At 38.2% G+C, this 27,710-nt stretch overlaps 1 protein-coding gene across 3 annotated transcripts; it reads left to right on the forward strand.

Moving 5' to 3' along the window:
- The first annotated feature begins 777 nt into the window (after nt 1-777).
- Nucleotides 778-25,484, forward strand: SLC35B3 (solute carrier family 35 member B3). Of its 3 annotated transcripts, XR_011697657.1 has the most exons (11): nt 3,156-3,189; nt 5,454-5,729; nt 6,917-7,038; nt 9,424-9,578; nt 10,857-10,964; nt 12,701-12,798; nt 15,085-15,177; nt 15,587-15,698; nt 18,626-18,695; nt 19,763-20,245; nt 24,791-25,484. XR_011697657.1 is itself a non-coding variant. In XM_071553281.1 (10 exons), exons 2-10 carry the CDS (start codon nt 5,529-5,531, stop codon nt 19,911-19,913), a joined length of 1,110 nt encoding a protein of 369 aa, XP_071409382.1. In that variant the 5' UTR covers nt 778-902; nt 5,454-5,528; the 3' UTR covers nt 19,914-21,030. The 3 variants fall into 3 exon arrangements, 2 of the variants coding, with proteins under 2 accessions (XP_071409382.1, XP_071409381.1); XM_071553281.1 differs by lacking the exons at nt 3,156-3,189; nt 24,791-25,484 and adding an exon at nt 778-902 and having other exon boundaries at nt 19,763-21,030; XM_071553280.1 differs by lacking the exon at nt 24,791-25,484 and having other exon boundaries at nt 19,763-21,030.
- The last annotated feature ends 2,226 nt before the right edge of the window (nt 25,485-27,710 follow it).

Here is a 27,710-nt window from a genome sequence, read left to right on the forward strand (position 1 = left end):
CTGGTCCAACCTCCCTGCTCAGGAAGGGTCATCCCAGAGCACATGGCACAGGATTGCATCCAGATGGTCCTTGAATATCTCCAGTGAGGGAGACTCCACAACCTTTCTGGGCAACCTGTGCACAGTCACCTGCACAGTAAAGTTCTTCCTTATATTCACGTGGGACTTCCTGTGCATCAGTTTCTGCCCATTGCCTCTTGTTCTATTGCTTGGCACCACTGAGAAGAGCCTGGCTCCATCTCCTTGGCACCCACCCTTTAGGTATTTATATACATTCATAGAATCATAGAATCAATTGGGTTGGAAAAGACCTCCAAGATCATCAGTGGGGAGCCAGGAATGGGGAACGGGGAGCGGGAATGGAGAATTGGGAATGGGGAGCCGAGAATGGGAAATCGGGAATGGGGAGGTGGTAATGGGGAACGGGGAGGTGAGAATGGGGAATGGGGAGCCGGGAATGGGGAATCGGGAAGGGGGAGCCGAGAATGGGGCATGGGGAGGCGGGAATGGGGAATGGTGAGCCAGGAATGGGGATCCGGGAATGGGGATCCGGAAAACGGGAATGGGAAGCCGGGAACGGGGAATGTGGAGCCGAGAACGGGGAATGTGGAGCCGGGACTGTGGAGTCGGGACTGGGTATCCAGGAACACGGACTGGCGAGCCGGGACCGGGGACTACGCAGCCGGTAAGTCGCTCCACGCCACCCCGCGCTGGGCGGGCCCCGCACAGGCCGCGCCCGCAGTCCCCGCGCATGCCCTTGGACACTTCCGGCGGCGCGCGCGGCTGGAGCGGGAGCGATCCCGACTGGAGCGATCCCGGCGGGAGGGCCGGGCCGGGCCGGGCTGGCGGCGGCGAGGGAAGGGGGGCCGGTGCCGCCAGGCCCCTCCTGGCCCGCCGGACAGGTACGGCACGGGGGGTGCTCCTCCCTCCCACTCCCCCTTCCTTCTTCCCTCTGGGACGGGGGCTCTTCCTGGGAAGGGCGGGAATGGCGGCCTGTGGCGGCGGGAGCGCCGCTCTGCCAGCACTGCCAGCCCTGCCAGGTGCTCGGGCTTCGGCAGGACGGGAAACGGCAGGGATCGTGCTGGACCTTGTCCCTTCCCTCCCTCCCGCGGGGCAGGAGGCGCATCCCGCGGAGAGAAGTGTCCGCTGGGGATTGCTCAGGGATGTGCCATCCCGTCCCTGCCACCCGGAGCATCCCTGCTGTCCTGCCTGCCAGTGTCTCCAGAGGAAAAGGATCGCGGCCAAGGCCAGCGTGGAGCTTGCCCTGCGTGGCCCAGGCGAGCAGCTTTTCTGAGCGCAATGAGGTGCCGAGTTCTGCCAAAATTATGTGCCCTGTGGATGTTCTTCAAGGTGGAAAAAAAAAAACCGAAACCAAAAAGAGCCCAAGTCCTTCCATTATGTTTTTTATCATGTTTGCTAAAAGTTAACTTTCTGGGGGCTTTCCTAGTCACTTGTTAATTTGTTTCTTTTTGGTGTAATAGTTACTGTTTTATGTACCAGGTTACAATCTTGCTCTGCAGGGGACTTTCTTTAGCTGGGAAGAAACACAGTCATTGATCTAAAGAAGGTGTTGTTTACAATTTTACACACAGGAGGAAAACACAAAGAGGGAATTTGGTGTTTTACGCACATCAGGACAGCTCTTAAGCCTCTTGGCTCTTCCTAAAACATTTTTGTTGCATGTTCGTTGAATCAGTTGCTTGAGGGATTTTTGTGAGAGGAGAATCAATAATGTTTTTCATACTTAGAAAAAATAACAGTTTGAGAAGTTACAGAGAACTTTAGAAGAGTTCTGTCACTTTTGATAATGAAATTACTTGGTGGAGGGTGTTTCAAATGAATACATACATTTACAGTGTCTTCAGCTGTTAAATAATGTTCCTTGAAATGTTTCTTGAATGACACAGAGAAAAACAATTACTGTGTATCCTTGTTTTATGCATGGCCGTGGGCGGGACTAGAACAATCACTGTGGTTTCCTACTACTTTGATGACAGACTCAATAACGTGCAGGAAATTAAACGGGCAGATTGTGAAATCTGGTGGTGTTCCTGAAGAAATGTATTGAATATAAATAGCTGAAAATTGAAGAGATTGTGGTAATTGTGTGGTTCAATGCCAGTAGGCAGCTAAGCACTACACGGCCACTTGCTCACTTTCAGTGCTACCCCAAAGGGATGGGGGCAGAGGAAAGAAAAAGTAAAAAAGAAAATTTGTGGGTTCAGATAAAAATTGCTTAAGAAGTGGAAGAAAAATGGGAAAAGACATGCAAAACAAAATAGATGATGTAAAGGCAATCACTTCTCCCACAGGTAGATCAGGTAGATCAGTGCCCCTTCAGTTCTGAGCAAAAGCTGCCTGACCTCCCTGAACCCTCTCCTCTCACTTGTTATTGCTGGGCATGAGGATTTATAGCATGGAATAGCTCTGTTTAGTTCAGGCCTTCTGTCTGGTTGTGCCCCTTCCCACCCTGCTTGTCAAAAGATTAGAGTGTTATCAGCATCATTTTGGTCACAAATCTGAAACAGGACCACACATGCTGCTCTGAGGAAAATTCACTCCATCTCAGCCAGACACAATACATGTATCAACTTATTATTTCCTCTTTCCTCTAGTTTTACTTCTTCTGATGCTAACACAGATAACACAAATAAAATCTAAATTAGTAGCCAGAGTGTAGCTATAAAAATATGCATTATGCAGTTCACTCAATATTTGGACTCATGAAGCATCCATGACAGTACATGGCTGTGTCTTTTCCTGTCATGTGTCATGCTCTGTTTCAATTTAGGTGAAAATTGAGGCTCTGATTTACTTCTGCAGCTCTTGGTCTTCCTGCAAAAGTGTGGCCTTATCAAATGCTTTGTGCCTGCCAAGAGGAAGTGTGCACCAGACAGGAAAGGTCTGAACAGGCATCAACAAATAGAAGTCTGAGATGCCACCAGTGGAGAGGGGTTTAATTATATTCATTTTCCTTCATTTGCTCTTTGGGCTTGAACTTGGAAGTCCTAACTTTGCATGCAGTTCTTCTGGGGAGGGTAGTAATGCATATCCTGGGTTTAGTGTCCAGTCTCAACAGCTGGATGTAATCGCTTTCCTAAGCTTTATCTGAGCAGTTCATTTGTTTCTTCTTTCATTTTTGAGCTGCTCTAGAATACAGATACTGTATAGATGGAAGGATAATTTGAGGTAAGTTTGTTCATCATCACGTTATCCCACTTACTCTCATTCTTCTTAAAATCAGAATTATTGTTTCTCCTTCATTGTAATCCCTTGATACTTTCATTGAAAGCAAGTCTATTTTCTTTTCATCATGGTTTTGCTGGGCTAGACAAGTAACACTTCCATCATATTTCAGTTCCTAAGCCAGGCAGTGTGTTCCTCCATCCTGATAACCTGTTTTTTTCAGTTGTTCTTTCTGTCTGTCTTTGAGGGTGATCAGAACTCAGTGATGTTGTACATGAAGGCTTATTCATGCCTTGTTGCCTAACATTGGTACTTTTCTGTTTTTACTAAAAATAGTCTACTTACACTTTTTTTTTTTAATGGATATCTCCTTTTGGAATTAGCTAACAATCCACAAGGGTAAACTTTCTACCTCTCACTTTTGATCTTCAGCTGAAGAGCTGTGAATTTAAGCACAAATAATCATTATGGTCCCTAAACTTCTGTTAGACTCCCCAAGCTGTTCTTTCAGAACTCTAGTAGGAATCTTGTTCCAACCTCACAGTTGGTAGTATGAAAACAGGAAACATAAGCACATTGCAAACTTTATACTAATCCTTCATTTTTCAGCTAAACTTGTAATTTCTTGCATAATATATTGTATAATTAATTGCCAGTGTTCTTGCAGACTACATTTATTGCATGATCTAGCACATTTTTCATTTAAAAACAGTGGGAAAAGCATTTTTTGTACATGTGTGATGAGAATTATTCTTGAGATGGAGAAAGCAAACCACTCAATAGTTGAGATAAACACAGTTTAATTACTGAACTGGTTACTGACCTACTCTTAAAAGTGTTGGGACAATTGACTGACCATTGTGTTTATCTTGAGGGTCAAAATTAAAAAAAAAAGACTGAAACACCATACTGGCTGCTGAGCTGGAGAATAGAATTATTTGCATCTCAGCCTACTAAGGTGCCAAATTCCTTGTCCAGGCTTCAGTCATCCATTTTGTTTTCTATTACATATGGAAGGAGCTGCTTGTGTTAAATATTAAAGGGATTGCCATACCATGGGCCTCATCAAATAAGCAGTTGAATTTCTGAGACTGGCTTCTCAATCTGCTTGTTTTCATCTCCACATTGTTTTCTGCAGAGATGTGTGAGAAACAGTGAATAAAAGTGATGATGAAGGATAACTTCTTCTACTTAAGCACTTTTAATGAGTCATAGGCTCAAATCTGTGGGTTTTATCAAGGCTTCTGATGCCATGAGTGCCCCCAAAAGCAGGACACCGAGCCAAGTTAATGTGGGATGAGATAAAAAGGTACATTCTTTAATGTCCAGGCTTAGGGCTTTTAGGAATACATGATGACATCTCATTGCACCTTAACACTGGTTTCCATGGCTTTTATGATATTGCCCACCCAATCCCCAGTTTACATATCTCTCAGTCCAGTCCCAGTCCCCACCCCCAGGAAGTTGGGTCTGGGGGGTCGATGAGACCCTCTGTCTTCATCAGCTCTTCTCTTCCTCAGGCTTTGGAGTTCTTCCACTGTTCTTAGACTCAAGGTTGTTGGTTTATGTTTGGTCTTGTTCTGCAGACCTTTCTGACAGTCTTCAGCTCTTGTACCTTGAAAAGAGCCTAAACAGCTAAAAGAATTTGAGCTACTAATCTGTGGTAGGGGTTATGATGTATAAACAATGAACTTAGGCTGCCAGAATACTGGCATACTAAAAATCTACTTTGCTGCAGCTACAAATACTTCTAAAATCTATAAAAATGAAAAATCAGAAACCCCTTTGGCATCACTTCCCATGTAGTGGAGTAGTCTGGTGTGTTTTGCTGTGAAAATGAAACAAAGTAGACAGAACCACAGTGCCTCAAACCAGTTCTTTCATTGTGTGTTGGTCAGGGGGATCACTTCTCTCCCAAGCAGTCCCTCCTGTGAGTACTGGCATAAAAGGGCTACTTAAAGCTACTGTGAAACTGAAGCTGGCTTTCTGTTCCAAATGTTTTGGGGTTGATTCATTGGTTTGTTTGCTTTGTAGAGTGCAGGAACACTACTTCTCACAGGAAGCAAAAGTGCTTTCATAAAGTGTTGTTGGCTTTTTGTTAACAAAGTTAACTGATGTTAACTTCGGACATCAGAAAAGATAAATAAATTTGTGAATAGAAACAACCAAGCAAAACTCTGAAACCTTTAGCCTATAAATGTCACATTGATTTACTGTTGTTGAAAAGCTGCATGTTATATCTTGTCTCACTTTATCATTTTTTTCAGCTTTCAGACAGAAGACACACAGAAAGAGAAAAGCAGAAGGAAGACAACAGCACCGAATGCAGCGAACCAGGAGCCATGGATCTGAAATTCACTTCATCAAGAAAATACATTTCCATCAGTGTGCCTTCCAAATCTCAAACTATGTCTCCTCATATCAAATCAGTAGATGATGTTGTAGTTCTTGGCATGAATCTCAGCAAATTTAGCAAACCTACTCAATTCTTCATCTGTGTGTCTGGAGTTTTTATGTTTTATCTGATCTATGGATATTTACAGGTAAATGCTGTGAACTCGGGTCTTAGGCCAGTTCCTCCTACCCCTTTTCTTTTTCAATACCATAATAATATAGTATATTTTTATATGTACAGATGTTTAAACTAGATATTTATTGCTAAGTCAAGCTTTCAGTATTCAAGAGCATCAGGTATTGTATATAGTTCATGTGTCTACAGGATTTAAATCACTTGGACTTCCATAATTTGATCTTTTAGTCTTGTGTGCAAGATATGCCTTTAGACCTCAATAAGTTCCATGAGTTGTGTAGAGCTGTAGTTGACTTATTTTTCTCTCTGCTCTCAGGACAGAGCTGAAATGTACTGTGGTTGGTTCTTAGGCAGAAGCATAATGTTTATACCATTTTATTTAAACATTTATCCTTATATTTACCTTTTTTATCTTGAACAGCTATATTTTTGTTCCCCTTTTTTAGTTATTTTTAAGTTCTCAATAAAGCAGTGATCTAAAAAGTGATAATTAAAAATCACTGTGTTTCCAAGGCAGTTTGCAAAAGCAGCTGAGAAGTTTGTAAATATAAAGTTACTTTGAAAGAGTTAGACAATGTTATCAGTAACTGAAAGCAGAATCTCAAAAAGGAAAACATTAGGTAGCCTTTTGTCTCTGTAACTGACACATATACAAAAATCTTTATGCAGTGCATGTGTTTTTCCATAACAAATTGTTCTGGTTTGAAATGTTCCTACAGCTGGCAAATTTATAAACTCACAAGTGATATTTAATGTAGGCACTCAAAATATTAGGTGTGCATTTCTAGGAGCTGAAAATTACATCAGTGTTTGTTAGAGAAAGTTTGTATTTAAATTATCACAAGGTATTTATAAATTCTGAATAAAAACAGATAAAAACTTCTACTAATGTAAGTGAACTGACAACCAACAGAAAAGCAGACAGGAAGCCATCTATAATTTGATATAAGTATTAATGGATCAAATGTATTGCCCCAATCAATTGATCCACGAATTTCTGTGTAAATTTTCTTGCATTTTGGAAACCTAAACTGTCTTTTTCAATACTTTGCAAGTTATGTGTGGCAAGTAAGTGTAGTTAATAATCAGCCACTGCAAAGACTAGTTTTGCATGTACATGAAGGAAAAAGATCTGTTGATTTTTCTTTTGTCAATATTTTGGTGTATGTACATGACCTTGGTGGGTTTTTGTTTTTATAGGAATTGATATTTTCAGTGGAAGGTTTTAAACCTTTTGGTTGGTACCTCACTTTAGTGCAATTTGGATTTTATTCCATTTTTGGACTAATAGAATTGCAGTTGATTCAGGACAAAAGGAGAAGGTATGTGTTTTTCCAAGCATTTTACCCATTGTCCATCAAGTTAGAATAATTTGATTTTTATGGTAAATTTAACTCCTGTTGTGGGAATGTGAGTACTGTGAGGCACTGGCAGTTCCATAGTTAAAGTGAATTTTCTGGACAATGTTAGAAAATGTTTTATAAATGCCCACTTAGGTTTCAGACCTGTAAATAGTTTTGTTGACTCTCCTGCCACTTTGTGCCACTTACAGAACATAATGTATCCTTAAGGTAGTTGAGACTGACTCATGTATGTGTTCCTTGGGATCATCACATCTAGAATAGAGCCAACGCACTTGAAGACATCTGTCATTGAATGAGTTTTCTTCAAATATTGGCACCTCTTCACCAAAAGGTTCCTCCAGGATGCTGTGCATTGATACCTTAAAAGTCTGTAAAAAAGACTCCAAGCCAAATTTTTAACAGGAGATAAGATAAAGGGGAGTTATTTTAATGAGCACCCAGGCTCGCCCAGGAATAGATCGACACGCTCGTGGGCAAGCCTTAATTTTCATAACTTTTATAATATGATCCATCTAATCATCACTTTACACGTTTCCAGTTCCACCTCTGTCCTGCTCCAGTCCCACCCCCCCTAGGAATTGAGTCTGGGGTCGATGAGACCCCTTCTTCATCAGCCTCCTCTTCTTCAGCACACAAAGGGTTCTTGAAGGGTTTCCAGTGTTCTGGGTCACTTTGGCTCATGTTTAAGTCTTCTGATACCCTTCAATCTTCTACCTTGAAATAGAGACTAAACAGCTAAAGAATTTCAGCTCCCTGTTCTGGGACAGGGAGTATCAATAGAAAGACATTAAACTTAAGCTGCTGGAAATATTAACCCACTGAAAATTTACTTTGCTACAGCTACTTGTGTTCCTAAAATCCACAAAATGTGAAAATTAAAAACAAATCAAAAATCCCTCCTGCATCAGCGTCTTGGAGGGTGTCAGAGCTCTGCTGTGTGTTTACCATGTGCTTCAAAGGATATGCTGAGGTTCTGTGTTTTTTCATTTAAGACGGCACTCACAACACCCTGCCACAAAACTGGTCTGTGTTTTCACTGCAGTTGACCAAGGAGAGTTTTGTTGTCTTGAATCCTCTGAGTGTGGAACAGTTTGTTCTGGCTCAGTGGGGTCATTCTGTGGCTTCTACCCAACTAAAGCCTCTGCAAACTGTATATTGAGGCCCCCTGGAAGCTTCTGGGCTGTCATGGTGTGCATGAATGTTAAAAGTGCCCTGTAACCTAGTTGAGCATAACTAGTTTTCCTTACATATAGTTAACCTTGGATGGTTTTGCTTGTACTGATTTTAGGTTATAGAATTCTTTTATATCCAAAGAACATATCTTTGATGAACTGTTCCTTTTATTTTAAACACTGACAGCTTGTATTTCAAGTTATCTGACTTTTTGGAATGCTTCGAATAATATTGCAAAGTTCCCTTTTGGGTGTTCTGCTACTAATATTTAGAATTTTTATTACCAAATAATGGATAATGCTTACAGAGTCGTGTTGGAAATGTAGATCTTAAATATATTGAACATTTTATTTTCTATCACCTAGGCATCTTGTAGGCATGCAGAAATCTGTTAAGTTTTAAATTTTTCTTGCATGCCTCAGAGTATGTCTGCATCACATACTGAGTTGTGGGTAAGACAGGATTACAGCAATACAGCTCCTTATGTTGCTTAATGTGGCTCTGAGTATGCATAAAAAATAATGAACATATACACAACAATAACTGTGAAAAAATAATTCACAAACTGAGCACTGTGATGGCTAAAAATTACTGTTGGATCATCTGTTGTCAGGTGATAATTTCATAACATTGTGAACAAAATATCTGAAAATGTTCAGTGAACCCCCTTGTATCTGAATCACTGCTCCCTTAGTTTTGTTGAGTTTTTCAGAAAACAATGGTACTTATTTCAACTTTCTTCATTTTAAAAGTGTCAAGGTTCATGTGGAAACGTCACCAAAAAAAAAGTGGCACAATGATCTGTGACAGGCCTAAAATTCAGGATGTCTTGACATACCAACCTTCTGTATTTCCCTTGACAAATAACCTGAACCCTTGTCTTGATTCATGTGTAAATAATACACCTTCTCCAAAGGAGGTTAAAGAATTACTGCTTGAATACTTTATGAAGTTTTTATTGTCCTCTATTTGAGTGCTGTTTATTTCCAGTAAATGAAAGAAATGAAATCAGACATTTATGTGCATTTTTAAATTTCTGCTACAAATTGAGATTCAGTGAGAAAGATGTTGAAGTTGTATTACAAACATATTTCTTTATCTAAATTTTCCAAACTAAATCTTCTCTAGATGAGTCTGCAATACCAAGATTCTTTTGTTTATATTTTGTAGAATTCCTGGCAAAACCTACATGATAATAGCATTTTTGACAGTGGGAACTATGGGCTTGTCAAATACCTCTTTAGGATATCTGAATTACCCTACTCAAGTCATCTTCAAGTGCTGTAAGCTGATTCCAGTTATGATAGGTGGAGTTTTTATACAAGGTAAGTGTTAGTCTTGCTTTTAGATTAATTTTTTTATTGTTTCCTTGTGAGGCAGTCATGTATGGAATCCTGTACCTTGTTAAATTCCACTGGTAGCATTTTTTCTTTGAGAGAAAAAATGAGAATTTTTGAATCATCTTCTCAGAAAATGTAATTAGATGAACAGAAAGTGTGTGTGTGGGGGGGGGAACTGTTCCACAGGTCACGTGCAAAACTTCATTTTTACACAAACTTTCTTAATTTTTAAAAAATATGAGTTTGTTTTGTAAACCAAATTACATCATATATGAAACAGTTTCAATACTGAATTGAAAAAAAAAATCCAACCATGATTTGTGAAGAAATCCCCTACTCTTCTTGTTTGCAAATCTTAATTCCAAAATTCCTAATGAAAATTGTTACGTTTTGATTGAATGTTTAATCAGAAATACACCTGATTCTGTATGTCTTTGGCTAGTCCTGAAGTCATAGTTCATATTCCAAGAAGACAAAAAGAGACCTGGAGAAAACCAAGTAAAGGTTGTACTTATGTGAATAAATATATTTCAGTATTTCTGGGTTTAGAAGACTTAAGTTTAAAGTTTGTTTGTTCAATACACAGAGATTCTGTCAGTAAATCTCCTCATGGGCAAGTATTGTGGAGCAAAACCTAGAATGCTGTATTTCTGTTTCTGTAGTTAATTCTGTTTCTGGTTGCAAAATAAAGCTGAATTTTCAGAGGCTACAACTTTACATGTGCACATGGACACAGAGTATATTTTCCTTTTATTAGGAGGAATTTTGTGTCATTTTGATGCAAAATGACTGGTATTCCCATAAAGCTTTTTATAACTGTATTTTGTCTTGTAGTAGTATTGTATTCTCAGAAGCTGTGATTTTTTTAGTATTGTAAAATGAAAAATCAGTTCAAAAAAGTTCCTTTGGAAGCTCATACTGAAAATACAGGTTCTGAAAAGGAATACAGTATTTCAAACAAGCCATACTAACTCCTGCCTTTTCCTTTCCCTACTCTCTTTTTCCATCCCCCTCCACATCCCATTTCTCCCAAATTAAAAGGCAGTGTAGTGTTCTAGAAGTACCAAAGTCATGTAATAGTGTTTGGGATTGATGTCTTTCTGATCAGTAAAGGCAGCTGAAATGTCTTGCATGAGGGAAGGGTATTAAGAAAAAATCTAAGCTGTGCTGAAGTTGCTAAGTTTCCTTTGCCTTCTAGTCTGTTAAACATGAAATTCTGAGAGTACTAACAGTCCATTCATGCTGTTTGTGTTTCTTTTGCAGGAAAACGTTACAACGTTGTAGATGTGTCTGCTGCCCTGTGTATGAGTCTTGGATTAATATGGTTTACTTTAGCTGACAGCACAGTTGCACCAAACTTCAACTTGACAGGTAAAGATATATTTGAGCATTTAAGAAAATGCTTGGTATTTTCCTACAGTAAGCATTCTATGGGAGTTCTGTGAGTTCTTGGTGGAGTGCCTTTAGGTATTGTACAGAAAATGCAAGTTTCATTTGTAACTTTGCACTCTTAGAACTCTTGCTGTGGCAGAAGAGACCCTTATTCTAAGTGTAGGTTTAAAAGTCCTAAAATTTCTGGAAATCTCACCATTTTGGTTGAAATGTCTCATTCATGTTCTCAAGAAATACCTCAGTAAATACATTAAAATAAATATAATAAAATTCAGTGGGACCGTTTTAAAACTTCAAATGATTCATTGTCTTTTCTAGTTAAACTTTTAAGTTTTTTTCCATTTCAGAACCATTTACTTCGTAATAACTGATGATCTTACTCAGTTTTGCTGTTGTTTTCTAAGTGGAGTGCCCACATTTTAAGTTGTTCATACTGTCTAAAAACAGAAGCAAAGCTTTTAACTTGCTTGAATTTAAAAACTTAGCTGAATTTCAGGCAAGGGATAATTTAATTCCTGAGGTGTTACTATGTCTTTGGACCAGAGCTGAATCCATGCAGATATCCATGTCTTTAGCATAACCAATATTATTCATGTTATCATGGGTTTTCCATTGAGTCATACATTTTCCAATGCTTGAATGATGACCCAGAAAGTCTAGCATGGAAAGTAAATGGTTCCCAAACTGAAAATGCTGGTTTCAGAAGTTCCCATATATTGAGGAGTTGGCCAACAAACTGCCACCTTAAACTTCATGTGTCATGAAAATGTCAAATCTTCCAGTTCAGAAAATCCTAAGAACTGGGGGATTTTTTTTTCTCTGTCAGGAGCTTATACTTCATCTGATCCATCAGAATGCCTATTTTTAGACCTCTGATTGCAAGAACATAATATTAAGAAAATACAACTCTGCCTGTTTCTAGTCTTCCACTCCTGACACTCCTTCCACTCCTTCCACTTGCCTGACAGGATCTTTTAAGCAACCAAGACTAGAACAGACAGTAAACATGATTTTGATGATTAGTGTCTTTTGTAATGTTGTATACTTAGGAAAAGTGGTATTTCAACCTCTGTACATCATTAAATACAACAGTCATGAAAGACTCAGGGTTTGGAGTTTAGGAAATTAATTGTGACTGCCATGGATAAAGAGTTATTAATTTTTGTTGTTGGAAAGCTGATTACATTATTGACTGTAGTGACTTCGTTGTGAGCATATATGGTAACCTAAAACCATGGGGTTTGTACCTGAACAGTAGTTTTTTTAAAATTAATATTTCAGTAATTAAATATTTCCTTTGTGAATCCTCTTGCACTTGTTTAACCATTACATCTAAAGTTTCTATTTGTCAGGAAAAAATAATACTCAAGTATGTTCTCTGGTTGTGTATCTTCATTAAAAATACGTAACTAAATGCAATTGATACTGTTTTGATCTTGTTACTACAAAAATTCTTCATAACAGTGTCCAGGTGTTCCCATCAAGCTTAGACACACACAGTGCTCAGGAATTAGCTGGTGGAGGGACTGGAGGTGGGCACAGTTTGTACTGGTGTAATGAAATATTTTTGCTGACATTTAGAATGTGTTATAGAGGGGGGATATTATTTTTCTATTCCTGAGATACGTTTTTTCCGAGGTAAGTACAGAGTGGGTTTTGCCACTGCTCTGCTGATAAATATTCTGAACAGGTTTTTGTTTGTTTTCTTACATTAGGTGTGGTCCTAATATCCCTCGCCCTCTGCGCAGATGCAGTTATAGGAAATGTACAGGAAAAAGCTATGAAGTTGCACAATGGTTCTAACTCAGAAATGGTAAATACCAGATTTGCAATTTTAAAAGAATATGATCTATCATAGCCAAGGCCTACAGTGTCAAAATATGAAGCTTATTATGCTTTTCTCTTGCTCATGAAAAGAAAAGCTCTGGCTTTGCTATTCCTGCGGTTTTCTGATGGTTTCTTTGGGGACTTTCCCTGGTTTTTTGTTTTGTTTTTTAACATTTCAAGGATGCTGCTTTCTGTGTGCAACTTCAAATGTTTCAAATCTATATTGCAGCTACAGAAACCCTCATTTCTGGCAACAATTCTTTTGTCTACCCTGAAGGCCTGAAATCAACAGAGTGTTTTCATATGATCATGTGCTTAATGTCTGAAAAACATACACTGTTCTTCTGGTGTAGTTGAGCATTTGTTGCATGGAACACGTTGCTTTTCTCACTTGCTGGACTTCCAATTCTAGAGTGTACTAGCACTTGAGAGGCAGCCTCTTTTGAATCTTTTGAAATCTGCAAAACTCTAAATTTTGGAATGAGTGAATATGAGTGTTCCTGATTCAGTGAAATACATAATTTTTGAGAAATCTTCCTCAGCATTTTTATATACTTATTTGGAATGTGGGTTACCTGTTCGTGTGATCTGAGTTTATTTTTCTTTTTAGACTTTGCATCTTGCCAGCAATCATCTGGCAGCTGTTGCTGCCTTACCTATAAAACTCTTGTCATCTTGTTAACAGTCTGACAAATGTTGGTCCTCATATTGTTTACTCATACTGCTCATAGAGGATGAGGATAATGATTAAGTATATAAAGATTTTGTTTGTTTAAGGCTTAGAGATTGCACTCCACAATTTTGTTCAGAGAATTCAATGCAAAAGTACAAGGAGAATTTTAGAAATTATTTTCTGTATTTGACACTATGGGTAAAAGTTGTGTCTGAATCAGAGATCATGTTTAATGGACAATGATCTAGAAATAAAATTGAATAGTAAAGAAACCTGTCATTGACAGGATCTGTGTTTCATTGTCAAATTTGGAAATTGCCCTGGATTTAAGCAACTTTGAAAAGAGAAAAGATGTCTTGTGGCTGAAATAGTAATCACTGCTCTGGAAGGTTATACCTGATTTTTGCCTTGTGTGTCATTCTATGGGAGTGACTTATGGCACACTGTCTAACAAGGAAATAGCAACGTGGTGCTCATTCCTGATTGTGAAAACACGGTCTGATGGTAGTTTGGGAGAAAAGCTGGATGCAGAGGCAAGTGAAGAATTCTGGACTGACTTGTGTGTGTATAAAGAGTGTAAAATAAAAGCTCGAAGGTCAGGTCATTGGTTTTTAACAGTTTAAAAGCAAATCTGCTCTTTAAATGTGTATTCATCCTCTTTTACTTTAAAGAAGTGATAAGTGTTCTGTTGTCTTGTGGCATTGCTAACAATTGTTAATAGATTTATTTTTCCAAATACTGTAACAGGAAAATAATTGACAAAACCTATGTCAAAAGAAGTAGGCTTGTTGTTGAAAATGAATTTTGAAAGCATGATCAGCATGTTCTAGCCAGTGTTGTGCAGAATAGTTTCCCTTTTTCACAAGCAAAGGCTACTAAATGTTGTCCAAAGAGCTGAATGCCTCCTGCTTGCTGCATGGGAGGATGGATTGATGGGCAGCTCCTGCTTCTGCTTCTGTTGCCTCAACATAGGGAAGGATAGGATGAAGATTCTTTTGTTGCTCTGTGATACTCTGAATTAAATAAAGATGCACACAAAATAAAGAGCTTATCTGATGGGTGTTCTGAGTACTGAACTAGACCAGAGCTGGTCATATTTGAAAATCTTGTGTCCATGGTGCATGTGTGCCATGTATGTGAACTGAAGTGACAGGGATGAAACTTCTGTGACACTTCTGGCATTCATGGTGATTCTGTGCTACCCTTTGCACATTTAAGGTAAAAAGGATCTTTACTCTGCAGGATAAGTAGCGGAATATGAAATAAGTTTAACATGATATTCAGAATATTAAACATCATAGTGAAATCCTGAACTTTAAGGATTTACCACAGTTGACACTAACCTCAGGATATTATTAACTGACTAGCTTTCCAAACTTTTTTTATGTTGTTGAGGGTAGGAGGAATGTGTCTAACACTTATTATTGACATTTCACTGTACATCAACTATTACAAAAATCCTAGTAAAAGTATCTTCAAAGGCTGCAGATTCAGCTCTGAGAAGCTGAGCATATGAGTAGGGCCAAGCATTTGAAAGCATTTAATTTTATGGTTTTTTATTGTATCACCTGGTAATTATTTTCTCCTACATTATTCTAGGTTTTGTATTCCTATTCAATAGGTTTTGTGTATATTTTATTTGGATTAACGTGCACTAGTGGATTAAGCCCTGCAGTAACTTTTTGCTCAAAGGTAGGTCTAAAGATTTCTTTTTTTTTCTATGAAGAGCCTCATTGGAAAACCTTACTCTGTATGGTTTTAGAAAATCTCACCAGTTCTCTCTCTAAAGTTCTATTTTTATCATGTAAACTGGTTAACTTGTATAGTTCATACATTAAGGAAGTTTTTCCAGCCTTTGATGTATAAGGCAGGTTAATGTTTTAAAAAGCAACAAAATCACAGGACCAGACTTACAAGCTTATAATTTCATTATTATTTTTCCATTATTTAACTGAAATTAAATAAGGATTTTTGCATGAATGCATTGTTAAACAGCTTATTATTGCTCAAGCAGTTGATTAAAGTCTGTAGTTTTATGTCATTTTGCAATACCTCAGGGTTTGTTTTACATTTTCCTAACGGGCTTTTTTTATTGTTGCAGCATCTAATTCAGACTTATGGTTATGCATTCCTTTTCTCCCTGACTGGCTATTTTGGCATATCCTTTGTTTTAGCCCTGATTAAAATCTTTGGTGCCCTTCTCGCTGTAACAGGTATGAACAAATGATATCTTTACTGCTTTTGTATAAAAACAAAGTAATCCTATTCTGTTATTTAGGACAGAGCTTTTGAGAATTGTTCATACTGTGGCTTTTTTTCTGTTCTTTGTGCTGGCTGATTTCTGTGGCATCGACCTTCACCAGCAGAATGTGTTTGAGAGCTCCCTGGTTCTGCCAAGTCAATTTGTGCATATAAAGCCTGTGCTGTGTTTTAGTGCAGAAACAAACACTTCTAAACCTCTGTCTTGCCACCCTGACAGTAAAGAATTTCTTCCTAATACCTAATCTAGATCTACTCTCAGTCTAAAACCATTCCACCTTGTCATATCACTCCATGCCCTGGTAAAAAGTCCTTCTCCAGCTTTCTTGTGGGCCCTCTTTAGGTACTGGAAGGTGCTATAAAGCCTCCCCAGAGCCTTCTCTTCTCCATGCTGAATGACCCAAACTCTCAGCCTGCCTTTACAGGAAAATACAGCAAGGTGTAAGGAAAAGACATGTACCATTTGAAACCTGGAAGGAAAAATAAGGGTGTTCCAGAAGGGCATAGTAGGCACTGACATTGTTTCTAAGCACATGAAACTGCAAACATGAGCCACAAGTGCCTGGTAGAGGGGGAAGGTGTGGCAAGATGCCATGTAGCTACTTTCCTGTCCTCCTTAAACCCCTAAAAGAAGCCCCTGGTTTCTGTCAGGTGATGCTCTTCTTCTCTCACATAGTGGAGTTGAAAAATCAGTTTTCTGACCTGAGGATTGCATGCTCTGATTTCTTACTAATTATTTCCTCTGCAGCGTGTTTGTTTTGCATTTAACATTTTCCTGCCTGGAAATTGATATGAGAGGGGTTTGGTATCTCTTTAAAAAACAAACAAACAAACAAAAACAAACAAAAAACCCCAAGCAAACAAAAACAACAACAAAAAAGGTCTCACTGTAGTAAAAAAGTTAAAAAAATACTGTAGAACAGCAAACCTTTCCCAGGTTTCCTTACGCCTGACCTTGACAATTCTAACATTTGAGCCCTTTCTGTCTTGCCTGTAGCAATGTGAAAATGTTTATTGTGCCACAATGAACACCACATTCATTACTGTCCCTCCCACCTCCCCCATCCACTCTCCCCCTTCTTGGGGGGAGTGGGGTGAAAGAGTTTAATGAAAATTGTATTTCTATTAGCAGAATGAGAAATTATCAGACTTAATTGGGAAAAAGAAGAAAAGGCACTTAATTTAGAAGGAAATGGTTACATAAATATTTTAATTAATAACTGGTTTGGAAGAACAGAAATAATTGTAATTAGAAAAACTGAAGTAATTTAACCATTTTTTAAATTATTCATCTGTAAACTGTTTTCTAATTAAAACTCAATTTTCTTTTTCATTCTCCTTTAATTTTTCATGTAACAGAAAATCATTTTATTTGATGTGCATAAATTTCTTAAAATGCAAAGAAAATTATTACTAAAAAGTTAAGGTTGAGGCAGATGAGACAGTAGTGAAGGCTGTTTCATACACTGCAAAACATACCTGTAAGTAATTCATGGGAGAGAGTTGGGAAGACTGAAATTTGCTTTACTAGCCATAGCTGCATGAAATATGTCAGTAGGCATTGGTGCCTTTTGCCACTATGTTGCAGAAAGGTTAATTTGGATGTAGTTATGCAAGTAACTTTCCAGTATGTTACAGTAAAAAGGAATTTTTAGTAAGCAAAATATTTTTTGTTAATGAAAACCATATTCTTCAGGTTGCAGACCTACTGGGGTCTTTCTCAAGTGAGAACTCTGTGCTATCATAGAGAATACACAACAGGACAAGGGGGCACGGGCTCAAGCTCTGCCAGGGGAAATTGGAGATCAGAAAAAAATTCTTTCCAGAGAGAGTGCTCAGGCATTGGAATGGGCTGCCCAGAGAGGGGGTGGATTCCCCATCCCTGGAGGTTTTTAAAGTGAGATTGGCCGTGGCACTGAGTGCCATGATCTGGTAAAGGGACTGGAGCTGGACCAAGGGTTGGACTTGATGATCTCGGAGGTCTTTTCCAGCCCAAGCGATTCTATGATTTTAGCTCCATAGCTTGACTTTTGTGCCTGGCTCCATTGTTAATTTGTTTGAAAACATTTTCTACAACTTTTTTTATAAACTGTGTATATGCTTCCCAGCACACAATTTCCTAGCAATGCTGTATCCTTATTCACAACAGATAGCATTGTCATTGTTCAAATAATTGTTTGAGATATAGTTCATTTGAGAGTAATCAAAGAGTTTACTGCCATTTTGGAAACATGTTCTCCACCCTTCTGACTACTTTGATTTTTTTTCTAGTGGTCAGATTACAGAAGGAGATCTCTAATGATCTTGAGGAAAACTTCCTAATGCTATCATTGAAGTCAGACATCCTTGGTCTCTTAAGTTCCTAACTATAATTGTATTTCCCTGCACTGTTAGGTAAATTTTTAGTAACTGCAGAAGAATGATGAGATGATGATCCCATTCCATTTAAAAACAGAGCCCAAGCCAGCACTGAACTCTGATAATATGAGGTGGAAATGACAAGAGATTTGGTGCATGCAGGCTTTAACAGATTAGTTTATACCATCCATTAATTGCAAGGGTTGTTTGTGCTTTCAGAGACTGTGAATTGATTAGTATGAAGTTATTAAATGGAAAATCATGTTCTGGAAGTTTTTTGCTGCAGATGGTGTGACTGGGGTGATGCCACTGACACGGTGCACTTGTTTTCAAACAGCATGTGGGTTTGGCACCACTTTGCACTGCACTGGTGCATCTGCAGTGTGTGTTTGCACCAAGGGGATCATCATTTTAGCCAGACACCTCATTATGTAATGAGGTTACCTGCTAATACTGAGCCTATATTACATTGTTTTGTTGCAACTGAATTCTTAAAGAGGTAAATATTTGTTTTCCTCTGCAGTAACAACAGGAAGAAAAGCAATGACCATTGTGCTTTCTTTTTTATTCTTTGCAAAGCCATTTACATTACAGTAAGTATTTATAGTTTTAAATGTTTTATTAAATATTTTGTAAGAAATCATGTTCTTGATCACAGAAGTATAACAACAGCAATTAATCATATTCAGGTTTTAATGCTTGTCATTTCATATCTTCTGCAAGTGTTGGCAATTTTTTGTAAATATTGACTGTCTTTTGATACTTACCGTGCTAGAGAAAATAGTTTCCATTTTGTGTTGGTATTTTGTGTTGTGGGGTTTTTTTAAAGAAAAACCTTACATAATATCAGTGCTTTTGATACTTAATAAATTGTTTGGGTACTTTGTCTGTGGAGGAAGATTTGGCTAAAGAAAGGGATTTATTCCATTACAGTATTGTTTCTGCTTTTATAAGCTCAGATTTGAGTTCTTAGCTAGCCCTTTTAAATAACTGCAAGCTTCTATTATCTTAAGATATTAAATGACAAGATCTTTCAGCTTGGGTTTATTCCCTTGTTTTAATTTCAAGGAAGAGCTTACATTGAAAAATGCAGCTGAGTTGCTACTTTGATCCTAATTGCTTCTGGTTTGAAACAAAATAATATTCTACTTTATTTCTATATATAAATTTATTGCAGATTTAAGAACAAAGCTTACAACCAAATGCCCAAATGGAATTTGCTCCAGTTAAAAATCTTAAGGCTTAAAATAATGGAGAGCTGAAGCAAAAATGTGCCTACATTAAGAAGTGTGTATATAAGGCACTGGGAACATGTTTTGGACCAGTAATAGAGAATATAGCTCTCATAAACATAGAAAGGAAAAACATACTAAAACCCCTCAGGAATATTTTATTCATGTGAGAAAGAACAGATAGTGTTTGGTTATTATTTAACTATAAATGAACCTTAATAAGATCTCCAGCCAAGACAGGAAAAAGGAAGGGTGAAAGAATAGTAATAAAGATTCAAGGAAATTCAGAGACTACTGATTTGTGGGGTTTTTTTCATCAGCTCTTCTCTCCTTAATCAGGGACTCTATTTAATGCACATATACTGGTATGTAATTGCTACAGATAAAGTGATAATGAACTTTTTTCCCCTCCTCTCCCTCCCCTTTAGGTACGTGTGGTCAGGCTTGCTGGTTGTCCTTGGTATATTTCTTAATGTTTACAGTAAGAATATGGATAAAATCAAACTGCCTTCACTGCATGGTCTTTGGAAAAAAACTATGGAAGAAAGGAAAACAAGGACGTTGTCCCAAACTGTATAGACAGTGGTTTATGCCTTGTCTAGACTTTGACTTACTGTTTTATTGGAACAGTCTTCAACTAATTCACTTTCCAAAGGGAACGTTGTTAAAACCAAAGGAGCTGAAGGCATATTGTATGCTTGCAGATGGCTACAAATGCACAGGTTCATGAGCCCTTTCTTCTGAGCACTTGAATTCATCATAAAAGGTGTTGTAGGCCTTTGTCAGATGGCTTTACCAGGCAATGAAGGACAGCAGCTCCTGGCAAACTGCTGAGAAGCTGCACTCAAGTGGCACACAGTAGAAGACTAGTTTGGACATTTTAATAATATTGGCCATGTGACTGATCTGAGGTTAGTGGTTCTTTGTTAATTGTCTAGGTGGGGTAATTTAAATGTAATACTGTATTAACATTTAATGGAACCAAATCACCAACTGGTGGACCAAATTGCGATTTTAAGGGTGGAAGGTTTAGAGTATGGTATGTTATCCCTCTTTCATGTTTTAAATAAAAATGTTAGGGGGTTTTTAAGTTATTGTTTAGATCGTCACTGAACTTGATATTTATTGTAATAACTGAAATTTTTATGGAAATCTTAAGTGTTGCTCTTTTTCACTGTTGTTTGCAAGTAACAAAGCTGAGTTTCTTTAGTCAATACCCATGCTCTGGCAAGGGGAAAATGGGCTTTTAGGCCTGACCAGAGTGAGAACACAGAATGAAAAAAAATCATGATCGAAACAGTGGTGTAAGAAACTGTTATTTGCTTATTCTGTGGTGAACTACAAAATTTTTAGTGGCTTATGCCCCTCTGTATTATAATGATGTAAAATTCTCTTTAAATTGGTATCATCAAATCCAAGTTCTTCAATTTCAATATTGGAGTAAAAAGTAGCAGCGCCTGCTAATGTGTTTGGAATATGTATTGTTGTCAGTCTGTGTGGTCTTCTGATGAAGTTAAGAGGATTAGGATACAGATTACAATTTTCTTTCTTTCATGACAGGAGGAGACAATGTGCTACCAGTCTGTCTTTTTCATCATGAATTTAGGAAGACTAAGTCCATTTATCTCTCTTACTTTCATATTCAGCTGGCTTTTGAATTTCATTTTATATATTTAAAAACAGCACTTTAAAAATACTAATCACCTTACAAATCATTGTTCTTATGTGGTCATGGTCTTTTTGTTGTTGTTGTGTCCCTTAGATGCATCTTGGTGCATGTTTTTTTAACTTAGACAGAAGTCAATTGGATAATAGAAACGTAGTCAGAAAGAACATACAGAGAATTGAAATATCTCACAGGATTGCCTTCTGCCAAAATACTGGATGATGAAAGTATTCAAACTGTGCAAAATGTTTTTCAGACAGTTGGGAAGAATTGCTGTTCCAAGGAGCTTGTAATCAAAGCACAGACACAAAATGTGCCTTAAATTTTGCTGATTAAGTTGGTAGCTAGCATATGCCATAAGGAGTATGTTATGGAATAGAACATGGGATAACACGATGGGATGAATAAGTGAAAAGCTGTGGTAATGTATCTGCACTGTCTCCAGCACTCAAGCTACTCTGGTGTGTCAGCAAAGCCTTTGAACCCATACAAACCCACTGTTGCCAAGTTGGGAGAATTTATTGCATGTGACGCTTTTGTTTCTTAAAATCCCATCTGCTGCATGATTGATTGTGTCCTGGGTAAGCTAGAGAGATGTGAATCTGATAAACATACACCTTACAAGAGAAGGATGGCCTGCCATGGCTGTCCCTTGCTATGCTACAGCCAAAGTTTTATGGTAGGGTATGATAAAGTGCTACAATTTGGTGTAAGAGTGTGTTTGACCAAGTGAAGGGGATTGATACACTTGTTTCATGAACTCGTACATTCCCTTGTATTCTTGTCAGTAAATGAAGCTGCTCCGGTGTGGATAAGATCATTTTACAGTGTCAGTTCTGCCATCTGTAGACTCTTGTCTGTTGCTAAACTTTATTGAACTTCAGCAAACCAAAATATGTGAAAGCTACCATGCATGCAGAAAGTCATTGTAATTATTATTCATTTGGCATCCGTTTTACTTCAGTAGATGAGAAGTCACTCACAAAGTTTCTGACTAGAATTCAAATGTAGTATGTAGGTTTCCAAACTGTTTGTGTAATCTAGTTTTGTCTCCATGCTCTCTCTTTGGAGAGCATAGCATTCACAAAAATTCACCTTTTAATTTATTCTCTGTTTTGTACAAGACTGAGTTAATGAAGGTCACACGAGGGGAAGGTTTTGATTTATTTTTTTGTATTAATTTTCTTAACTGTTTTGTTTTACAGGTGTACTTTAAAAATTATTTTTATACAGAAATGAATATTATAAATTTACAAGTAATAGCTTAAATTTAAGAGTCAGCTCTTTATTTTCATAGATGTGAGTCCAAATGTACTTGCAAATCAACAATATGTGTTTTAAAGAAAATGCACACACAGGTGAGAGTAGTTTATAATTTGCCACCATCACGGTCTGTGCAGTTTCATGCTTTCATTAAGAAAAGCTTCATTTCAGTGAATTGCTGTTTGTGGCATTGTGAGGTTTTTTAAATAAACTTCATAGTGCATTCAAGTAAGAGAACCTTACAAACCTACAAGTGTTCTTACTACAAAATTTTCTTTTAGAGTCTTCTGTACTGTATATGTATGTTGATTTTCTGTCTAAGGAATATTAATACGGGCTTGTCTACAAAGTAACTCTAAATTCTTTCATTTTTGTGTAAGAGCACTTATACTGGGGTGTTTAACCCTTCCTAATGTTGAAGGCTGGTCATAATAACTATTGTATTTTATACTCATTGGCTCCTGAACTCTTTACAGTAAGCATGATGAAGCTACAGAAAAAATATTTAGTTCTCTCACCAGAAAATTTATTATCTAAATACAATGTGAAATAGTTGCTTCTTATTCTTATGCTACACAACTTTCTTCTCTATACAAAAAAAAACCCTATGATGTAAAAGTTACTTATAATGGCATTGAAGTTCACAGTGAAATTTAAGTCTGACCAGGGTCTCCATTGATATCAGCAATCTACCTCTGTGGCACCCTCTGCTTCTGCCTCCTTTGGAAAACTGAGGGAGCTCACTTTTCCTAAATTAGCATGCATTTGCAGTTGCTTTCACATTACATTTTTTCATTTATTTGGCACACTTCAATAACAAGGTAATTGACTGTACAGTGGATTTCTTCAGTATTTCAGTACATCAGTATCATCAGAACTGCTAATTATTCCGGTACCTCTCTGTGAATACAAGTGTGGGAGAACTAATGCCCTGAATCTGCACCTTACCTTCCCAAACCTACAGTGTTTCCTGATACTGCATTGAACTGTTTTTCTTAATCCTGTTTTACCAATTCTGTGCTTTAAACTTAGCAAACATTTAAAGCTAAAACTTAGGCATGGATCATTCCTACTTGTCTTTCTTACTTTTGGATGCTAACTCCCTTTTTAGCATGCTCTGTTTATGCACTGTGGGTTGTTTCTTGTTTATATTCCTACATTTAAGGGTTTACATCATACTACTGCAGGTTGGTCACATTCCATATTTTCTGTTTCATATCAGTCATAACCATCTGGATGATTCTTTTAAATCCTTTTTTCTCCATGAAAAAAATTTTTCCTTTCATACATTCCGTTATTTTTGGAAAGGTCTTGATGAGTACACGTATGAGTTAACTCCTTGACCTCATTCCATCTTCCAAGAGAATCTCTCTTCTCCCTTGCTTGCCTTTGAGAACTAAAGGAAGAGGAAATAAATTATTGCAAGTGCTCTTTTTTTCTTTAGTAAGTGCCTTCCTTACTAACCTGGTGTGTCTTAATTGTTTCTTTTCTTTCTGCCTCCCATGCTCCCAGGCAGAAACAAGCCCTTCTCTCATGTTTGACTGCTGCTTGTTCAGTCATGGAAACTTTTTGAGTTGTTTACTCTTCTGAAAAGAGGTATAAAATTGCATGTATACTCTGGAGGGCAGGAAATAATAAGTAAATTTCACAAGTTAAGGAAGTAATTAAATGGATTAATACTTTTTTCTGGAGGGATTTTATATATGGTTCAGGTAATATAAATTTGTTAGTGGAAGGATTTTGTTGTTGTTTTTTTTCTTTTACATTTTACCTGCTTAAAAATGTCTGTATTAATGTTAATATTTAATATAAAACTCCTGACTGTTCAGGTAGTTTATAGAGATTATTTCAGTCTTGCCTATGAGGCAGAAAAGTCCTATCTCCATTTCACTGATGTAGAAATGGTAACTTGCCCCAAGTTGCCTTAGTGAGTCTGCGATGAGCAAGGAGTGGATGTTAATACCTTGAGTTCTTCTGTGCCTCAAGTCCAGCAGAGCCCTTCTGTACCTTAAATGAAATAATTCCAACATAAGCTCATTCTTCTTGTTGATTTTTGTTTTCTGTGAAGACTGCTATGGAAGCAAACCAGAGAAGAGTAACAATTGTAGGAGAAAAGTAATAGCCACCACTTTAGGGTGACTGGCTCACCTTGCTGCTGGTCAAAAGCTGCTGCCTTTGGAAAACTGTGAGGCATTGTCATCACATGCAGAATTGAGCATAATGATTTCATGCCCTGTCTGTGTCTTTTCACCATGCACTTGTAGAGAAGCACAGACTAATACAAAAGAACATTCATGCACAAATACTCAGCTTAGAATAAAATGCTGACTTAACACTCTTCCACACCTGAATTCTGTGGTTCTGCTGGTTTTTTGAAGTTTAATAATGTATTGCTTTTCTACACTTTTGGTATTTAGATGTTTGCTAGATTGCTCAGTTTTATGCTTCCTCCTTTTTGTTTTCTTTTCTTTCTTTACTTGTATTTTAAGTGTAAAGTTTTACCTTGTAATTTTCATTACACCTGTAGTACTGTGCCCACTTCTGGGCTTCCCAGCACAAGAGAGAGATGAGGCAACAGAAGAGAATCCAGCAAAGGGACATGAAGATGATGGACTGGAGCATCTGTCCTTTGAGGAAACACTAAGAGAGCTGGAATTGTTCATCCTGGAGAAGAGGAGGCTCAGGGGAAGGTCATCAATGTGTATAAACACTGAAGGGAGGGGGCACAGAAAATGGAGCCAGGCTCTTTTCAGCAATACCCAGTGACAGGACCAGGGGAATGGGCACAAACAGAAACACAGGAAACACTTTCTTGCTGTCAGGATGACTGAGCACTGCCAGAGGTTAGCCAGAGAGGTTGTGGAGGAGTCTCTGTCATTGTATATATTCAAAAACTCTGTCTGGACATGATCCTGGGCAACTGGCTATAGATGGCTTTGCTTGAGCATGGGAGGTTGGACCATATGGCCTCCAGAGGTGCCTTCCAACCTCAGTCATTCTGTGATCCTAAATCTTACTGTCTCTGTGTATCTTCCACTTTTTCTCTTGTTTACAAAGTGTTAATAAATGTGCTTAAAACATAAACAAAGTATCTCTGGGTTGGCTACCATAACTGCTGAAGCTGGTGAAGCCATGCTGACAACACCTGATAGTGTGATTCTGGCTGTGTCAGAGCACAATCCCCTGCAGAGAGAGACCTTCATTTGGTAACTGCTGCTCAGTGCAAGACAAGAGTATGTAAATCTCTTAAGAGCAGATGCAAGAAACTTGTAGGTAAAATTAATACTGTCAATAAAGAACTATTCGAAGGAATTCATGAAGGAGTTCAATGTTGCTTTTTCTGCATTTAGATCTTGCAGTGCTGTTTTAGTGCAGTTACCTGCTAGAAGTGTTGCTACTCTGCTTTCTGCCTCTTGGTTGTCAGCATTTTGCATGGACATGGACAGGTATTGTAGATGCCTTCCTACCTGTTCAGAACCCCAGTAAAAATTCCATTCAAATACAGTTCTGCAGTAACAGGCATTAATGCAAGCATATCTATGCTAAAAATCTCAGAATACTGAAGAAAATGGCTGTGGCAGGTTGAACATTTGAACCCAAATAGCACTGGAAGTCATGCACAAATACCACTGTTATCCATGGTTAACATGGATATCCATGTTTACCTGTAACTGCAGCAGCAAAGGGGAAGTTGATTAAATGGATATCCCCTGCACTTCTATTAGAAGGTGCTTTTGAATGCAGAGTGTTGGTAAGTTTGGCTTCTGCTGGAAACTGTCGTGAATTAGACTTGGTAGTGGCATGTTCTGGGTGATACCCAGTCAGACGTGGGATAGGAGTAAGTCTGCTTGATTCCGTACTGACAGCATATCTGCTTTGCTCTCTTTTAATATAGCACATCTCTCTGTCCTCTACTAAATTTTCTACATAGCACTGGCAATAAACTGGATTTAGCAAGTCAAGCCTTGCACATGGTTTAAGGAGAAATCTACATCCCAAAAGTCTCTAACATTCATAAGAAAATCCTAGGTTTATTTCAGATCTAGTTGGAAGAGAGTGTCCTCCCTGTGTAGGACAAACACAGTGCTACTAACATGGGAAAGGTTATAGCTTCAGATATGGCCTATGAAATAATTGGTGAGTGGATCAGTAGGCCACTAAAATCATCTTTGGGAATTTAGACATACTGCTACCATTTGTAGAATAGTAAATCTTTTCCAGGCCACAGTTCCTGTTTCTTCACTTTTACCTGGTTCTGAGTTCCTGAACTCTTTGTTTTCCACTGCACTACAGTAACTATTGGTGCTCAGTGCTGACATCAATATGGACAACCAAACCTCTGAAAAATCCTTGTCCACAACAGGGGAACAGGAATGGCACAGCAGGGGCATCTTGGTGATGGAGCATTGTGAAAGCTGCACAGCCCGGTCTCACACATAATGCGATGTTGCTGACTGTACAGTGCAGAGACTCTTCCTCCTTACATGCTTCTCTATGACTTCAAAAACTTCAAGCTCTGGTGGGAGCTCCATTACATGAGAACTGTTGCAGTCTTTGGCAGGACTGTGCATCACAGGTAACAAGCCCTCTGCACAGAAAATAAAGGGCATCACACACTATGCTTAGGACGTGATTTACCTTATAGGGTGTTTATCGAAAGTATTGGCACTCAAATTTGCAGGTAAGTGAATTATTAAAACTCATCAGAGCCTTACATTGAATGCCAGGGTCCAGTTTAATTTCCTTCCTGAGAAAAACAGTGATAGCAATAAGACTTGGAAGTGACCCATCTCGACTTTGAAAATGACCTTTGTTTTAAAAGTTAAAAGTACTCCTTCAGAAGAGAACTGAGGGTGAAATGGATCACTGACATCTATGGCTGAGGAGAGAAAAGCTACATCACCAATGATGAATGGTGCTGTTAAAGATCAACATGGTTTCTCTGCTCCTTGTGTCCTTAAATGTAGCTGTATCATTACTCCCATTCCCTAATCCAGTAAATCTGCTTATCCTTACAAATTGATAAAGTTATACCAGCTTGTTTTGAACTTGATGGGTCTTTCAGTTTGAGATAGATGTTGCAGCCACAGGATTGGGATTATTGTGGACATGAAGTACTTGCATCCAGCACAGGATGTCCCCAGCACAGCAAGGACATGAAATTTGTCCCACAAAGATAATCAGAGGACTGGAGCACCTCTTCTGTGAGGGAATTCTGAGTGCATTGAGGTTGTTCAGCCCAGACAAGGGAAGGCTCCTTGTTGCAGCCTTTCAGTACCTAAAACAGGTCTACAAGAAACACCAGGAAAAACTGTTTACCAGGGAGTGTTGCATTAGGAAAAGTGGTAATGGTTTTAAACTAAGAGAGGGTAGATTTAGATTAGGTATAAGGAGGAAATTGTTTACACTGAGAGTGGCAAAACACAAGATGTTGCCCAGTGAGGCAG

Source organism: Pithys albifrons, chromosome 4 (assembly GCF_047495875.1).
Source record: "Pithys albifrons albifrons isolate INPA30051 chromosome 4, PitAlb_v1, whole genome shotgun sequence".
Lineage (NCBI taxonomy): Eukaryota > Metazoa > Chordata > Aves > Passeriformes > Thamnophilidae > Pithys > Pithys albifrons.

Excerpts from the sequence above, each read along its gene's own strand:
- SLC35B3 (XM_071553281.1), top strand. The coding sequence starts at position 5,529 with ATGGATCTGAAATTCACTTCATCAAGAAAATACATTTCCATCAGTGTG. Across the intron at positions 5,730-6,916 it reads TGATCTATGGATATTTACAG|GAATTGATATTTTCAGTGGA; the intron begins GTAAATGCTGTG and ends TTGTTTTTATAG. Across the intron at positions 12,799-15,084 it reads ATGGTTCTAACTCAGAAATG|GTTTTGTATTCCTATTCAAT; the intron begins GTAAATACCAGA and ends ACATTATTCTAG.